Consider the following 19431-nt stretch of genomic DNA (forward strand, 5'->3'; position numbering starts at 1 on the left):
ATAAATTGTAAACTAGTATCTTAACCAGTTTATTGATTCAAAGTTTTAAAAAATAGTTCTTTTACTATTCTGAACATGATAAAGAACAATGAATACCAAAAATAAAAAATACAAATACAAATCTACTTTGATAATAAAAAAATTTATACTTATCTCTTACGTTAAAATAAATATTTCCCTTCCTTGAAAATATGAACGAGTTGCACTTACATTTTTCAATTTACACACTTTTTAATAGTAGTGAATAATATTGAATGTAGTTCAATAGTCTTTTTCTAGAACTTTCTGTATGGAAAACAACTAGCTCTAAGCATCTTACTCATTGTATCTTTTAGAAAGTAAATATTGACTTCAATTTTTTACTTCCATTTTACTTTGAAATTTCTCCTAAAATTTTCATTTTATCTTCTACGGTACTAAGTTAATAAGTACTCACAATTAACTATTAAACATGATGGGAAATCATTAAGAATTAGAAATAATTATAGAAATATTCTTTTATTAAAATAGACCCAAATGTAAGAAGAGAATAAAAGAAAAATAAAAAAAGTGTATTTTAATTTGAAACATGATGTAATTTACTCTTACAACAATAATAATAAAATAATGAAAAACCGAAAAAAATAATACATAGAATGTAACAAGTTCTTGCTTTCAGCAAGATATAGTTGCAGTTCTACAGTGTCATTGTTTTATATGACATTGTTTTTTCCAATACAAAATATCTGCACATCCCAAAAATATAACATCCCAACTTTTCTTATAGACTACATTTTCCCATTCGGAAATCCAACTTTCAAGTTTTTCACAGGAAAACTGACTTATTAATTACAGGGGGCAAAAGTCCACCACGTTTCATGTATAATAAGTGTCTACTATTTATGTATAATTAAATATAATTATATCACTAATGTTAAAAACATTATTCTGTTTCCTTAATCCAATAAAAAATACTTTGAAAATATTATTCCTTATCCTCATAATTTTTTTTCCTTTAATCTATAACTCTGAAGAGTAACACACCTCTGAATGTAAGATCAAGAAAAAAAAAACTATCTTAACTTGATCTCCCTCCTCTGCAAATATGAGGAGACAAAAGATCAACTTACTACATTAAAATGCAAGACTTGTAATATATAAAGGATGCAGATAGAATTGGACTTGACACACATTACAGGAGTCAACAATTCCAGGAAGCCTTCAAGCTTCTTACTTATGGCTACGAGCACTAAGAAAAATAAACAAGAATTAATAATTTCAGTTCTAGCTTTCAACAAAATCGTGCCAAGGTTTTCTGATAATAAAATGAAGAATGTTCGGATTCAAAACTACACTCATTATCCCAACATGATCTTTTAAAACTATTGCTGCAAAAGGAACAGCCCCTACAGCAATAATAGAATGTTAAGTGTGCCCTGCTAATGCGAGCAATTAAGCTTTCCTATTCAACAACACAGTTAACTGATGACTTTCCTCAACACAGCTTCGGCACGATGCTCAAAATTCGGTAAGGCCCAGTCATGCTGTGTTATGTCGAGATTGTCTTTCTCAGCACTCAGACCCTGAAAACAAGATTGAGATTAGTTTGTTAGAGACTAGACTATGATTCATTTGAGTCTCACATACTAGGTTACACACATTTTACATACATATCTGAACATACATGGTATATGTCATTTACTGTATTTTCCAATTTCCCATTTTCAAAGTCCATAATTAATCACAATACCACAAATCCAGCGCAATGTGTAACCTATCCCAACTTTGATATATCTAATAAGCATTTCTTCAACAAGTTCTTATCAAATGAGTTTATTCATAAGCTTGACTGAGAAACTTGCTGAATTGAGCTAAAAAGACTTTGTACAAGGTTATAAGCTCAAGTAAGCTTTCTCAAATACTACGGGAAAAGTCATCTACATCATATAGGTCCTCACTAAAATAAATGATCATTTTTGCCTTGTGGTATGGACAAAAGGGGGAAGTGTCAACAAGTCATGCATACAACACAATTTTCAATGATTGATCTTCAAAATTATGAAAAATCAAGAGAAAATAAACACTGTACCTTTGAAGGATCAAATCCAAATCCACCCATTTGCATCATACGTTGTGTATCATCTACAGCTGTATAAAAAACAGACATCATAAGTTTGGACTATTGTCAACCAAAATCCCAGGCTATAATGGAAAAATAATAACATACTGAGAGGTGGTAAGAATTTATATTCATGAAATAAATTAATTAAAGAAAAAGTATACACATAAAGGTGATCAGCTTTCAAGCCATAACTAACCATTTTCTTCACCCAAGATGAGACTAAACAATCCTCTTAGTCCAAACAAATTGAGGAAGTACCTGAAAAGCAATCTTTTGACAATTAAACAAGAGTAAGAGTGAAACATGCAAAGATCCAGAAAAACGAATATTACCAAGAGCGACTGCTAACATAGCTGACATCTACTGTGCTAAGGTCTATTCCATTCTGTAACATCGACCTAAACCTCTGTGTCAAAGGAAAGGGTATCTTGGCTGCAAGAAAGTTTTAAACATTTTCAAGAGGTAAATAGTAGAAGTAATGAATCCAAGACTACACCAAGAAGATGACCATCTTAAACACATCCACGTGCTAAATACAAGATACAAGTTGTATAACTATTCACAGGATAGAGCCTGAGTCTTGGCACTTCAAAATGATGGATAAAAAAGAGGCTTAAATATATTTTTGGTCCCTGAAATATGGTAAAATTTTGCTTTTTAACTCCCTAAAATTTTTGTACTTGTCCCTGTAAAGTTTCTTTTTTTGGATTCGGTCCTAGTTATTTTATCTTATTACATATAAAATATTCATTTTTTAATCTTTTGTCCTAGTAATGTGTGGATTATTTATCTTTAGGCCCTATCAAATATTTGTACTATGTGGTTTTATATATTACAGGAACTACACAAAATAACAAGGACCAAAAGTAAAAAAAAAAAAAACTGTAGGGATCAAAAGCAAAATATGACTATATTTCATAAACTAAACATATTTTAGCAAAAAATATCAAAGACGTTTTAAAGAATATGAATTCACACAAAGAAATATTCTAATAAATTATACGAAATAGCTACAAGCCAAAAATTACCTGCTACGAATCCAGAAAAGAAGAAGTTCACCCAAGCAAATGTAAGAGTCTGTAAAAAATTAGGAAACAACACAAGTAAAAGCCAGTGAGGCGTCTCCTAATAATCAGGAAAAAGTACAAGAAAGAGCATGATCCAAAATCTAAAGCTGGAGACTGTCAAACTCCAATAGTAATACCTGAGGAATAATCATTGAAAGGTTTTTCTTCATCATATCCATGGCCATGTTAGGATCAGAGAACATCTGTGCTTGTGGATTCTGCCCCTGGCCCTTTGGAACAAACAAGAGACCATTTTCCTTCAATGAAAAAGCACAAACAGTCAATTCACTGTTGATTTGGTCAGATACATACACAATATCATTTAAAATACCACTTAAAGCTCGTGACACAGTTATTAAGTTCTAACTAACAACTTCTAGAGTTGATTCAGAAACATCAAGTTTCAAATTCCTTCATCAACTAACTTGTAAATTATCCACTGAAACAAGGTTTGAGTACATGTATAAGTACGATGAAATATCAACATTCTCCCAATCAAGAACCACATCCTTCAACCAAAAAAATAGAAAAAAGAAACATCTGGAAAACCGTAGACTAAATAGCAAACGAACCTCGTTACAGAAATAAATCTTGCGTGCGCGAAAAGCCTTGGAAGGAATAAAATTCGCCCCAGCACGTAAACTCCGAGCTCTAACGATCACTTGCCTAAAATTATAACAACCCTTAGACATCAAAATAAGAAAAATATAAACTCTTAATCGAACAATGAACCAAGCTAAAGCATACCCCTCCTTAACAATTTTGGCATCTGGGGTTTGTGAAGAGTGCATAAGCTTAGAAACGAAATAGCGCAGCACGCCAATAAGAACCATAACTACAGAGAGAGGGATCAACACCCAGTCTCTGATTGCAGTATCCAGCACCAGATCTTCTGCCATTGCTCTAATTCCTAGTTTCCTGCAACCCCATATGAAATAAAAGCTGCTTACGACTCGAAATCATTCCCTTTTTTCGTTTTGAAGAAAAAAAAATACTTCTTTTAATCGGCTTTGCCAATTGAATTTGAAGAACTCACCGTGTCACACTATATGATTCCGTTTCGCGGGTTACTAAAACGAAACTGATGAAGAATTGCGATGCGTCTCAGATAAAATTTGGTCAAGATGGCCGTGGTGGATGGATTTGGGAAATTGACGACAAGTCACGAACCCTAATTTTGCGATTGAAGAACAAAGAGAATGTTACACAGTACACTCTGTTTTCATCGCAAAAAAAAAAAATCGCGTTTTTGGTTTTTTAAGATGAAACCTTAGAAGAGGAAAAGCAAAAACCCTTATTAGCCTAATCAAGTTACATATTATAAATTACAGAAATATAGTGATTTTGTGAATTTTATTATCTAATTTTTTATACATTTTATCATTATAGCTTTTAGTTTTAATATATTTTATTGATTCATAAATTACAAAACGACTCACAAAATTTTATGGTCCATGAATATTAAAAATATGATAATAATAAAACATAGAAGGAATATAATAAAATTTATCAAATGATGACTTCAGACTGATAAACAATTATTAAAAACCCTAACACCAACATAAGTTGATACTTGAAACTGATAACTGAATAAACTGTGATTGGATCTATTAGCATTACAAGACTGTTACGAGAGTTACTACTTCTTTTTATATTTCAAATTCAACTAAATATAATGAATATAATTTTTATATAAATAATGAAGTTAATATGATAAATATTGATATATTTTATTTTTAATATAATGACAAATTAATCTTAATACAAAACTTTAATTATATTTATTTTCTTTAATCTAATAATTAAACTCATTTTATAATAATTATCATATAAACTTATTAGAAAAATCATATTAATATTGTTAATTTTTAAGAAACTTTCTTATTTTTGTTTTGTGAATTTAAAATTCAACTTTTTTATTATTTGTTCAAATTTAGAAAGTAGCTAAAGAGTAAGTGATTTAAAAAATGAGTTTAATTATTTTATTAATAAAATCTTAGTTTGTAAATAGATTTATTAATAATCAAATTCATCATTTTTCTAAAACTATTCATTTTTCCTTTTTTTTATTTCTCTTTAAAATTTTATAGAATCTATCTAGTTTCAAGGAATAGGACATTTGAGGGCTACAATCTTATCTAATCAATTTTTTAAACAAATTTTGTCATTCTTTTTTGTCCTTTAAAAAATATGTTGCATGTGGGATATTTTAGACTTGCATGTGACGTTAAGGACTTGAGATGAATTTCTGTTTAATTAAGATTGTTAGGATATGTTCTTATAATTGATTAGAGTTTTCAAATCGTGGTGGTTGTTCTTTTTTTCCAAAACAACAACCTTGTCAACCCTGTCAACCACAATAACAATCCTTTTCTTAATACAATAATAGAATTCAATGTCAACTATGCTCAAAATTTTGTTACTTTGTTGGAGAGTGTTGGCACAAATTCAATCAAGACGTTCAAGCACAAATCCAGATGAACAATTCCCATGTTTCCTCTCCCAATCTTGATTATGATCAACTTTCTAGTATCTCATCATTGCCTGATTATCTGTGGTACCCCGAGAATGGGGCCTCACATCATATAACCAATGACTCAAATAACTACACCATTAAACTTAGGCAATGATGCAAGTATGAAAATCACTCAAATTGGTTCCACCACTTTATCTTCTTCCTTCCATTCTTCTTCTTTTATTTTAAATAAACTTTTACATGTTCAGTCTATTACTAAGAACCTTTTAAGGGTATCACAATTTGCTAGGGATAATCATGTGTTCTTTGAGTTCTTTCCTAACTTTTGTTTTTGTCAAAAACCAGGAAACTAAGGATATGTTGATAGATATTACCTATCTTTTGTTTATGCTTTTTCTAAATACACATGGATACGTTTTTTGCATGCTAAGTGACAAACTCTTGATGTTTTTCGTAAGTTCCAATTAATTGTTGAAAATCAATTGAGTCATAAAATTAGAACCATACAAAGTGATAACACTCGTGAATTCTTACACTTTTATAAATTTCTTATATTTGTCGGGATTTAACATCAATATATTTGTGCTCACACTCACCAACAAAATAGTAATGTGGAAAAAAAACATTGTCATGTGGTTGAAACATGTTTAAGTATCTTAGCTCGTGTTGTTTTACCCTTAAAATGTTGGACCTATGTTTTTCAAACTGCTACATTCATCATTAACAACCTTCCTACATCTACCTTATATCATGAAACTCCTCATAGTCTTCTTTATAAACGTGCATCAAACTACAATATGTTTATGTTTTCTGTTGTACTTATTATCCTCTGCTTAGACTATATGACAATAATGAATTTGATTTTAAATCTCATGCATGTCTATTTTTAGATTATTTTATAAATACGAAATAATTTCTTTATCTTCGTTCCACTAGAAAAATATATGTTTCTTGAGATGTTTTGTTTAATAAAAATGATTTTCTTTATAAACATTCTCCTAATATTTTCAAGCCATTTTCACCATGTACATCTTATGTTTTCTTTCCAAACATCCTTCTCTTTTACTGTCCGCCACCTCCATCCAATAATCATAATACTCGTAATAACACCACGATCAATATATTAACTTTCTCGACCATCCACTTCACATAGTATTCTCAACACCACTATTGATAATGAGTATTGTCATGATAATGTTAAAAAAAAAAAAAAACTCATGACAAAAAAATAGTATGATTTTGACCTTACAAATGATATAAAAGTTTTATATAGTCATCAAATTTAAAGTTGTTAGCTTGACTAACAAGTTTCATGTCACATTTAAAAATAAATAGGTAAGCTAACATTTCTATAAGTTATTATGATTAGTAAATAAATCCTTTCGATTAAATTTGGACTAATTATATTTTTTTAATTGGGTTAAATTATTGGATTGAATTTTATTTAACGCATTCAATTAATATAATATTAAGTAATAAGTTTATAAATTTCAAACTTAAATCAATCGACTATAATATATATATATATAAATTTATTTAAAAAACTTCATTTTATAAATATTATTGTCATATATATTATAATTATAATTGTTGTTGTCACGTCATAACTATAAGAAAATATTTATTTGGAGATCTTTTTAAAATACTAATATTTTTTAAAATTATTTAATATAATAACCGAACTTTTAAACTTAATTGGATTAAGATGAAGGTTAGACTAAAATTATCCTTAAAAAGGTTAAACCTGACGCCAGCATAGTTTGGATAGTTCTAAGAAATTCATAGAACCATATAATGAGGAATAAATTTTGAATGGTTTGTTATTATATTGTTTTAACTGTTTATGAAAATTGTGGATAAGATTTTAATCACATGACATGGAAGGAGTACGGAATTTAACTATATATGTGGTACGGAGTACCAAAGTTTGCTACTAAATTCATCCATTCAACTGCAAATACAACTCATTAAAAAAAATAAAAATTAAAGTATTTTTTTCTTTCAATTTTTGTCAAGTATTTTCAAACAAGTCCTAATTTTGGTATTGTGTTCAAATAGGTCCTAATTTTCGTCAATTTTGTTCAATTGGGTCCTTTTTTGCTAATACCGTTTAAATCATTAACAGCCATGAACATTGACCCTCACGTGTCATTTCGTGGTTTTTTTGAATTTTTTTTTAAGTTTTTTAAATTTATTTTAAGTGTACACGTGTCAACCCAATAGTGTGCCATGTGTCACTTCGTGGTTTTTTTGATTTTTTTTTTGAATTTTTTTTAAAAAAATTTTAAATGTCCACGTGTCAACCTAGTAGTGTGCCACGTGTCAAAGTCAATGTTCTATATTCAATTTTGTCCTATATTTGTTATTTTTGTTCAATTTAGTCCCAATTTTTGTTAACATTAACCAATTTGATCTCTATCAAAGATGTGATCAAATTTAATTTTTATATTAAAGTTATAATGATGTGAATTTTAATATATTATATAAAAATATTTAATAAAAAATGTGAATTTTAATATAAAAATTAAATTTGGTTTCAATTTGGAAAGGAACCAAATTGGTTAATTTTAACAAAAATTGGAACTCAATTGAACAAAAATAACAAATATAAGGACCAAATTAAATATAGAACATTGACTTTGACACGTAGCACGCTACTGGGTTGACACGTGGACATTTAAAAAAATTAAAAAAAAAAAAATTAAAAAAAAATCAAAAAAATAATAATAATAATTCAAAAAAAACATGAAATGACATGTGGCACGCTATTAAGTTGACACGTGTACATTTAAAAAAAATTAAAAATAAATTAAAATAAATTAAAATAAATTAAAATAAAAATTCAAAAAAACTACGAAATGACACGTGGTAGTCACTGTTCATGGTCGTTAATGATTTAAACGGTGTTAGCAAAAAAGGACCCAATTGAACAAAATTGACGAAAATTGGGACTTATTTGAACACGAAACCAAAATTAGAACTTATTTGAAAAAACTTGACGAAAATTGGAACTAAAAAAGTATTTTAACAAAAAAAATAATATTTAGTTTCTAAAAATATCTATTTCAAATATTTCTGTAAGCTCATATTTTAGCTTTCATGCATTAGTGAGAATATATAATTTTAAAATATAATTATTATCAATATTATTATAACTTGCAGGAATTTTAATAGTTAAGAGTCATTATCAATTGTTATTATCTGGTGATTCTCTCTTTTTTTTTTATAGAAGAAAACTAATACTTTTCTTATTACACAATTTTTTATTTTATTTTACTGTATTTACTATATTATATAATTTAAACATAATAATTAATATAAGTGGATAAATGTGTGTTTTTTTTTTTTTATAAAGTTATGGAAGTCTATTTTTTAAGCTTGATTCATCTCTACAAAGAAGAAGGTAAAGTATATTTTTATAGAAGTCGTTAATTTACGTATTATCGTATCATAAAATTTATTATTTATTAAACTTGTGGTGTTATTTATTATCAGATCGTTAATATATAAGATATGCAAATTTTAAATTTAAAATTCACTTCTTAACATGTAAGGAACAACTTAAAATTCATTTCTTAACAAGCAATGATATTCCGGGAACGTATAGGATTAGAAGTAAGCATGAACTTTTCTGCATTAAGACATCAAATGGCCATGATCCCAAGGTGGTAATAGAAATTAGATTAAGGTTTGTCTGATGAATTTTGCATCGAGTTGATGCATACTTTCCAATATTACATCTCTAATAACCTCATAAAGAACAAGTATAACCCTCATCCAAAAGTGACCATAAAACAAGCAATCATGAACTAAAAATGGCTCAGGAGAGGCCAAAAACACCAATTTGCTAGTTTTAGTAGCTTGTATTTCGATGGCCATTGACTGCAACACCATTTCGAGAGTTGGTGAAGCCATTTTTCTGATTCTCCAATTTGTGGAACTCAGTTTCTATGGTTTTGGCTATTTTAGCATCATCTGGGTCTGGCTCTGGAATGTCCACATAGAAGGACCCTTGTCTGATTGGAGGTGAGATTGACTCCATAATGATAGCTTGATGCTTGATATGATTGTAGAGTTGTTGGTGGAAAACATGATTCAAGGAGAAACAATTTTCAGTGTTTCCTGATGCATTATGTTTCGATGACTTGGAATCTTCTTTTCTGCAGAAGTGTGGGAGGGATGCATAGTCCATTACCTACAAGTTTCAAAACACAGGATAGATTTCATTGAGTTATGTTCCTTTTCAACTCTCACCATGATTTTCAAACAGCACCATGACAGAGGGAACATTGTTAAGGACAAGAATAATTATAAGGATGGAACAATATGAAATATTTGATAGAACATAAGGACACTGCATATTGTTGGAGATCGCACATCCAGGAGAAGTAAGATCAAATTATAGTATACAAATTATCTTATAGGTCAATTTTATAAGATTGAATTAGAACTAAATCCAATTATAAGACACATCTTCCAAATTTTATCTTGGCTAACCAGATATTGAAAAGGAGAGCCCAAGCAGATAGTTGAAGATAATGTTAATGTTTACCTTCAGTAATTCCTCTTTCCCGCAACCTTGCAGCACCTGGATTTTCCTCCTTGTTCTTTCTTGCAAAAGAGGCTTTACAACCTTATAAACATTATTGAAGAAAAAAAAAATCTGCTGTTAATCCTTGGATTTTGAATTATGTTAATGAAAAATTAAGGATGAAAGTGAAGCATTCTCTTCAAACCTTCCAACATGCAGAGAATACATATGGTGCATTAACAATATAGTATGTGTCTGTCTTTTCCGGGTAGTTCAAGTCATCTATTGTGGATATAGCAGTCAACAACTGCAGAAAGTGATTGAACAGAAACTGTCAACTATGAAGAGAACAGAAGAGAAGAAACGTTTTATCTCAAATTATTGGCATTACCCTCAATTGGTTCAGTGCTGAAAACTTTAAACCAGTCATATCCAAGACTTTCACACAGGTGCCAATGTATCGTTCATGCTTCCTTGTAGCTGTTGGCTAAATTAAAATTTTAAAATCAGCAAGCACAATCTCAGAGAATTTCTAAGATTAACTAAACAGTCCAAGATACTCACCAAGATCACTCGATCCCTATATTCATTGATTTGAATGTGTGATTGTATATAGTATTTGTCCTGAAAAACAGAAGAATTGGCAATTTAATATCAAATACATAATCCAAAGGAGTTTAGATGCCAAATTTAGTATTTTCTAGTTTGTTAAAGTAATGCCATTACCACCAAATGCAAAAATATTGTTAATGATTAAAAAGCATCAATATTGATGATCTCTTTCCATTGATTTGGTTGATTTTATTTCAGTCTCTTTTTTTTCAATTACATCTCTGTCCAAACACACTCTTAATATGAAAAAAAGATGGTATGTCTCTTACAGAAGCTTTATCATATGTACTGAGCCCAACACCAACAGCAATGACTGGTAGACCCTGAAAAAATTCAACCAAAAAAGAAAGAAATTACAAAAATAGCTTTTCATCTTGTTTTGAAAGATGCCTATTCCGATTCCTTATAACAATAATAACATCAACAACGTAGGGAGAAGGCAGGTAAGGGTGAAAATAAACTCATTCATATCACAGATCAAAAGCTCTGATAAGATCTAACTAAAAAATTGGTACCTCCTTTGAGTAACCAGACATTCCTATGAGTTGAGAATCCCGTATGCCTCTATATAAATCCGCAGGAATAGGTTTCTGTTACACAGAAAGGACAAATATAATAATGCAGCAACGTTATGATCTGATTGAAGAAATGTAGTAAATGTTCATGTTATGAACATGATATGACGAACTGATGCATGCAGAAAGTAGAAAGTATTGAACGAAACATTTTTTCCAAGCTTCCAGTGTATTAGATGCAGTACTTTTCATTATCCGTTGTTTTTTTCCAGCACTAGTTAGCAAGAGCCACTAAATCTACAAAGCACATGTCTTAGGAATGTTCCAAAATATCAGATATCTTCAAATAGATTTCTACATCTATATTGGTCATTTCAATATTTTTACCTTTCTGTTGGAAGTCTCACAACAACTAAAGATAAGGCCAATTTATAGTATACAAGTGGGTACAAACTTCACCTTAAGTCAATTTTATAGGGTTGAGTTAGGTTTAAAGACTACTTTTTAACAATACCCGTCCATTATTTGTCTTACAATTAGCCCAAATGACCAAACCCAACATAAATGGCAAATGAGGTTTTTGTCGAATATTTGGACTTCCATAAATCTTAGATGCAAGATTTTCCAGAAACATGAGATGTAGCAAAGAAGGCTTGTCAAAAGATAACCAGAAAACAGAAATTTAGGAAATGATAGCCAAATCAAGGAAACTCACCGTTAAAACTTTGTCAATCTCATTTTCCACTCTCCAGTTCAAACAATCACTTAACTGTATCAATTTAAATTGTCAGCAAAGTGTATATACATCTAAAAAGCCAAGATTAAGACTAAAGTGCAATGCTACGAGCAATCAACAACGCTAAAATTGGAACTAATTTTCTTAACCAAACATAACCGATCTTACTAACCATTTTATGAGCTTTGCCAACATTCCAATCCCTTGCTTTGAGAAACCGTATTAATGTTTCAGCTGGATAACCTTGGTGCATGTTCTGAACCATAAAGGGAAAGATTTCAGAAAAAATCACCGACTCTCACAAGTCAGCACAAACCACATAGTCAAATAGCGTAAAAAAAATGAAGAGATTCAGCAAACAATAGGCCTAGGATACACTCAATTAGTTATTTTTGGTTCAATAATCACTAAATCCAGTTTGATTCTCTTGAAGAATGTTCCTCAAACATAAAAAGACCAATTTTACTAAGTTATCACGTTAATCCTAAAAACAACCATAACACTAAGGAATAAGCTAGCCCAATGAAAACTCCTAACAACCGCAAGATAACAGTGATCCAGATCATTTTGGAAGCAAAGTTTAACTTTTGTTATGAAAAAATATTCATCTTGTTCCCTCCTCATAATCTAGGATGAATTAAAAAAAAAAGGTGTTGATTCTTTTATTATCAAATCAGGTTTCAGATCACAAATCACAACTTCTATCCATTTCTTTTTTCAGGTACCATTCCCAACACCCAAGATCAAGCAAAACAAAGCAAATCAAAAGCCAAACCTGAAATGTGTTCTTCAGCTGCTCATCCACTGCAACAAGAGTCACACACATTAAAAAAAAAAAAAAAGGAACATCTGTGAGTGATGAGAAAAGATCACAGAAGAATGTAATCAGAGTTTGAAGCAATTGATGCACACCATTTTCAATCATGGACTGCAACTGCTTAACAGCCTCTTGATTTCCACCACCCATATTCTTGTTCAGCTCTGAGCACTGCAAAACCAAAATTCAGAAGCCAATCCAAAGTTGCTGCAAGGAAAATCTTCCAACACCAGATCCTTTTAAGACACCCCCCAAGAAGGTATAATTATTGCTACCCCCACAAAAAATTTATACTGATTTACCAATCGTGGCTTGAAAACAGAAAAAGTGGGTTTGGTTTGGCAGAAGTGAGGGTTGTGATCCCTCTAAAAATTATAGCTTTTTTTGTCCACCTGCTCTTGCCCCTGTGCAGAGCACAAAAGCATGGAACTTGGAGGTGAGTTTGTACTATGTATGTATTGTTGCAGCTTCCTATGTAGGAAAGGAAGTGAGGGGTCAACAAAACAAAGAAAAAAGTGACAAAACTGTTAAAATCAAATCACCAAGAACCGAAAGATGGGGATTTTTGAAATTGTTGCCCAAATTAAAAATAATTTTCTTTCCGAATAACTTCTCGCTTTATATTACAAAACTTTTTTGGAATTGAGAAGAATACTAAAATAATAATTTGAGGTAGACCTCAAATTTTCAAATTTGTGGTTCAAATTTGGGGGTAAAAGGAAGAGTAACGGAAATAAATTATTAGGTTTTCGTTATAGGTCTACGGTTTAATTAATTTTAATGTTATAATAAAAAAACTAATAATATTTAATTACTTGACCTGTCCATATTAGTGGGGACTATTATAGTTATAAACTGTTTAAAATTTTTTGAAGAAACATAGACAAAGAAAATTCATACATATTTAATAAATCAAATGATGAAAAATAATAAAAAATATATATAACTATGATAAATCATGTGATGAAAATAATAAATAAATGAAGAGGAAAAGAAATACAAAAAAATAAATAAATAAAAATACGATGATTTTTTTAAATATAATTTGGCACTGGATAATTGTAGGATGTGATATAATATTCTCATCTGAATTTCATATATTATTTTATAAGAGATAATACTATTTCGATATGAACAATAAGTTGTAAATATTCAAAATAATTGTTTATTCTCTGGATGAGAGAGTATTGATTAAGATTAAATAATATTGAATGAGTTAATCCACGAACTTAATCATTCAAAAAATTCATGATTGAAATCAAATCTTATTTATTAAGTTAGGAAAATGTGTGTGAAACAAGATGTAATTAAAATTAAATCGATGAATTTGACTGTAATTTTTTAAGGCCTTAATAATTTTGCATGAGGAAATTTTTTTCTTAATTAAATAAATCGTGCACCTCATTCTCATTTATTTTTCATATGACACTTTTGAAGAATATTTAATGTGTTTAGCTGATGTTACATATAAAAATTATTAAATCACTTATTTCTATCAATTTCATAAATGTTTTAAAAATAAATTAAACATGTCAATGTATATTGACCTGTATTATTCTTTGAATTTGAATTCACCTCATTGGCTCTTTTACCAATCTTTCTACTGTTTCAAGTTCACCAATGCAGGAATTATATTGCTTATTGTTAAATATGAAAATTATAGAAAATTATAAACTCAGTTGCAGATACAATAAGGAGTATATAATTTGTTTAGTTCAGACTTAAATTAAATTTGAACTATTTCATTAAGATTATTACAATGTGATTGAATTAAGTAGGACAAAATTTCTTTTGTTATCAATTAACATATTATATCTAAAATTCACAAAATATTTAAATATTTTGAATAACAAATATTTTCTTGAACTTTTTTCACTATATTCTTTGAAGAAGTGATGATACAGGAATTCTTAGGCTGTATTCTAAATCTCATCTTTAAATTACTTTAAAAAAAACACACACATACTTTGTCTTTTAATGTATTCAAATTCATTCTTTTACTCCCTCTTATATCAAATTTCACAAGTGATTTTAGATAATTTTTGAACTTTGATAGGTTATATATGTATAAGGTTGAAATCATCTCTACAACTTAAGGGTAGAGGACATTTCGACATAGATCAAAGGGTAGACACATATGTCATTGCAATGTGGATTCACCTAAGCAAAAGGCCAAGTCATAGAACAATTAAGGGTAAGTAAGTATGTTAAGCAAAATCTAAAACCACATAGTCTTGCATAATTCAAGGCCAACAGTCTAGGCTCATCTAGGTAGTATAAATACAGTAAACATTCCCTTATGTCCGTACTTATTTAAGTCCACATCCTGTCTAAATCTGCATTTGAAAATGGAAAATTCTTCGATCAATAATTTTGTGACTTTATTTTCAGAAAAAAAAAAATCACGTAAAATTATTTGACAACTATTTTTTATTTGTTCATGTGTGATTGTTGATTGACCATTTTGTAAAATACAACAAAAGGAAAAGAACGCACCTTAACTTGATTTAAGTGATCCGATAAACAAATCTCACATGGACTGCGGTTTAGATTGCTTCAACAAAACAATAATCTCCAAGCATTGACGATCATTCAAATGTGAACTTTGACCTTTGCATTTCGTATCTTCTTGATTGCTCATCATTTGCAATAATAAGGCAAATTGATTTTTCAGAAAATATAGAATTTATTATATGACTCATTATTAAAAATATTTACTTAATATTTTGTATTTAAATTAGTTTTTAGAAAATATTTCTATTTTTTAAAATATCTTTCAATTTTAAAAATTAGTTATTATTTTATAATTAGAAATATTTTATATTTCATACTCTGTTACATTATATATATATATATATATATATATATATATATATATATATATAAAGAGTATATGAATAAAAAAAATTACAAGTTTTTCTATATAACATATCTATTTTATCTATCATATATCATCTATCATATATTTCTATAACTTCATATTTCCTAGAATTTCCAACATTGATAATATTTCATACTATAAATATATGACTTCTAATATTTTATATTATAATTATATGACATATAAAATTTCATAAGTCCGCATCTAACTCTCCAAATTAAAATGCGGACTTAAGTGAATATTTATTGTAGTATTGTTCACAAGGTAAGAAACAAATCTCATTTTATTACGATCACCTATATTTGTTGCAGTAACTAACTTGAGCGTCGAAGTATTTTTGTAAACACTCTCACGAGGACATCTTTGTAAGAACATGTTATTTTGAATCATCGTAATTACAGTATCAACATAAAGTTTATTTATTTATTTATTGATATCGTCCTAATAAAATAATCCTTATAAATATTTAAAATTAAAGAATAAAAATGACACTAATAATTTCACATTACAAAAATGATGTAAAAAATATTCAAGACATCTTAAAAGATCATGATAAAAATGAGTATGATGAATTAATATTTTAAAATTATAACAAAAAATTATATTAAGTTGTTTTTTTTTCTGTTATATTTGTAACAATGATAAAATATATAAATTTTAAATATATTGTTTTAATTTCTCAAAATTACTAGTTAAAATTTGTAACTAAGATACTGACATATAGTTCTACATTTTGTTCCGTAAAAAAATTTATATATAGTCATGCCATAATAAATGGAATTTTTTTGTTATATTTGAATTACATCAAATGTCCAACCAAACCAACAAAGTCTTTAACAAACCTTATAAAAAATCGTTCATCTCTTAAACTGAATGTTCAAGAAATATCCTCAACTAAATATAAATGTACCCCTCGAACACTTATTATAATGTATACCAAAATTTGTAGAAATTTAAGTATGAGTTTAAGTTTCACATTAACTATAAATAAAAAAGTATAGCACTATATAAGTATAAAGACTCATAAATTCATTGTCTTAAGGTTTTGGGTTGAGAGTGGTGACTGTCTTATATGATTGGACTGAGGTCTTATTGATGTTATATCTCCTCAATAAAACTTTCTCTTTCTCTATAGACCTAATAAGTGGTATCATAACCGATGGTTAAAACCGACTCAGACGAGATTTTTTGTTAAGGCTATGAAAAATATACATGTCATCTTCAAATCTATCTTATATGTAACTCAATAAATTTTGGCAAGTAAATAATTTTTGTCAAACAACCCACTATCATTCACACTGACCTCTAACAATGATAAATAATCTATTGACAAAAAGAATATAACTATGTTTTGACACACAAATTTAATTTTTTGTTTTTAAACTATGCGTAATCACATTTATGTTTATACTCTATTAAATACTATTAAGTATATAAATAGTATTTTTTTTAACTATATAAACAATGGTTTATTTTTAGTATACTTCGGTTTTTGTATTTTCATAGTTTTAAGCATTTATATTTAACTTTCTTAAAAAAAATCAATTGCTTAACCTTGGTTTTTCCTTTTAATTTTTTTATCTAAAATATTAAAAAAAAACAAAAATGTAACATATTTTTTATTTATAAGAAAAAATACATTAAACATTTAAATAAAACATATAAAAAATGCCAAATGTCGATTTTTCTTTTGTGCTATATTCTCCTTGGTAAGCATATACGATAATGAATTGCATCTCTTAACATTTTTATTAATTGTTGGATGATGAACTTCAACTATCCGAATGATTTTAAAACTACAAGAACAAAATCTCCGTAATTAAAAATCAAAATCAAGAGAACAGTTAAAGTATAGAGGCCAAAAATATAACCAAGTTTCTATAAATTGAAAAGAAAAAAGTTATATAAAAATAAATGTAAAGAAGTATTTAAAAGGTGTTGTTATTAGTTAGTAGTAATGAATTGGAAAGAACATGAAGGTGTGACATGTGTCCACCGAAGTGACAACCTTAACCATCTTTCTTATTCATCTCAAACACACTTCTATTATCATATCACCAAGATTGTGACCATTTTTCTTTTTCTTTTGTGGCCAACACTCTTCCACCTATGCCAAATCAATGTCACAACCTCAAATGTCAAATTTCATTCATAGCTCAACCATACCATATGCAATGATCAAAACTACACCATATCTTTATCAATGTGTTAATTGAGTAACATGTTCATAGATTTGATATATATTCATGAAAAAAAAAACAGAATTACTAATATACACTAAAAAAAATTCTAAATAATTATCGATTTTAGTAATTTAAAATAATTAGTTACTATAATGACCAATTTAGATATTAATTTATAAATTAAAAATGATTGGTAACTAAAATAATTTTTATCGTAAATTAGTATTTGAATTGGTCACTAATATTAGTTATTAAGATTTTGACTATCAAAAGAATTTGTCTCTAATAAAAAATTAGTCTCTAAACATATTTTTTGTGTCATTATTTAAAATTTTTCTTGTAGTGTTAATCTTTTTACATTATGTTAGTTTATAATTTAAATAGTAATTTAATATTTAGGTTTTCTTACACAGTTAGTTGAATGCTTTTTGTATAGTTGAAATTTATAATCAATAAATAATTTTGTATACTTAATGTATTTAAAAGTTTAATGTTATATCAATATTTTACTGTAAAAATGTCTTATAAAATTTATATTTTAAATTTATGACTTTATGTATAACTCTCCAATATATCCTTAAGAAGACTCAACCGTTAAACGTGTGAAAAGAGTAAACACTAAGCAAAATTTTAATATAATATTTTTGTACTACGATATCGTCAACTTTATTAATATTAATAATTACAATTAAGTTAATTGAATAGTAAATATGAGTGGTTAGAAATTATCTTTCATTAGTTAGGGTTTGATTTGTTTGAACATGTACCCGAAATTTTTAATAGTATGATAAATATTAATGGTTAAGAAATATTAGTTTTCTTAATGTGAATAAAAATGTACTTGCATATTGTAGTATAAAACCTAAGTAATATAACAACCAAAACACGAAATCTTTTCCAATAGAAAACTTTGGTTTTAAAATTATTTTCTGTTCTTTTCTTCTTCTAAATATTAATTTTTCCTTTCAAATTTTAAAGGGAAAAGTGTCGTACGAGAAGAACGGGAAAAATATATGGCTATAACATTTAAAACTTTATAAAGAAACTGGCAACATATATCCTTGTAAAAAATAATAATTTTAGAAAATAAAGGTTTGAATAGAATTTTAAAAATATTTTTGGAAAACCTTTTTTTCAAAAGCTTTATATGAAGTTGTACGAGGGTCATGTGATGATTTTGTAAGCTATATCAAAAAAATCTTTTATAAAGTTATTTAAAAAGATAAGGTATCTAATAGAAGAAAATATTAATAGCAGTGATGGATCTTGACTAAAATTTCTGGAGGAGCCAAAATAATATACTTAAAATTTATATATTTAATATTACTGTTACTAATTCAATAAAAATAAATATATAATTTAGTGTAGTTATAACTATAAAAGAAATTGCACCTATCTAAAGATTATCTATCATTTTTTTTATATTCTAGAACTTATAACTACATTTTTCAGCTATTATTTTTCTTATATAAATAACCATATTATCTACAAAATATTTATTTTGCCTTTTAT

The 19431-nt window shown here is 28.0% G+C and overlaps 2 protein-coding genes across 2 annotated transcripts; both read right to left on the reverse strand.

Annotated features, from left to right (window-relative positions):
* Window positions 1-1229: 1229 nt before the first annotated feature.
* On the reverse strand, window positions 1230-4463 carry LOC114186730 (ER membrane protein complex subunit-like protein (Protein of unknown function DUF106, transmembrane)). The gene is made up of 9 exons (XM_028074719.2): window positions 4205-4463; window positions 3916-4086; window positions 3741-3834; window positions 3306-3425; window positions 3130-3178; window positions 2434-2533; window positions 2298-2359; window positions 2069-2127; window positions 1230-1562 (listed from the first exon to the last, which is right to left on the reverse strand). Exons 2-9 carry the CDS (start codon window positions 4065-4067, stop codon window positions 1458-1460), a joined length of 741 nt encoding a protein of 246 aa, XP_027930520.1. The 5' UTR covers window positions 4068-4086; window positions 4205-4463; the 3' UTR covers window positions 1230-1457.
* Window positions 4464-9253: 4790 nt separating this feature from the next.
* On the reverse strand, window positions 9254-13396 carry LOC114188867 (SEC14 cytosolic factor). Its single transcript, XM_085675271.1, has 11 exons — window positions 12951-13396; window positions 12814-12842; window positions 12211-12294; window positions 12018-12071; window positions 11303-11377; window positions 11057-11110; window positions 10740-10799; window positions 10567-10662; window positions 10381-10482; window positions 10197-10277; window positions 9254-9839 (listed from the first exon to the last, which is right to left on the reverse strand). The coding sequence occupies exons 1-11, from the start codon at window positions 13003-13005 to the stop codon at window positions 9498-9500; spliced, it is 1032 nt and encodes a 343-aa protein (XP_085531397.1). The 5' UTR covers window positions 13006-13396; the 3' UTR covers window positions 9254-9497.
* Window positions 13397-19431: the final 6035 nt, after the last annotated feature.

This window comes from Vigna unguiculata, chromosome 6 (genome assembly GCF_037176805.1).
Source record: "Vigna unguiculata cultivar grain cowpea cultivar isolate G323 ecotype 2 chromosome 6, ASM3717680v1, whole genome shotgun sequence".
Taxonomy (NCBI): Eukaryota; Viridiplantae; Streptophyta; class Magnoliopsida; order Fabales; family Fabaceae; genus Vigna; species Vigna unguiculata.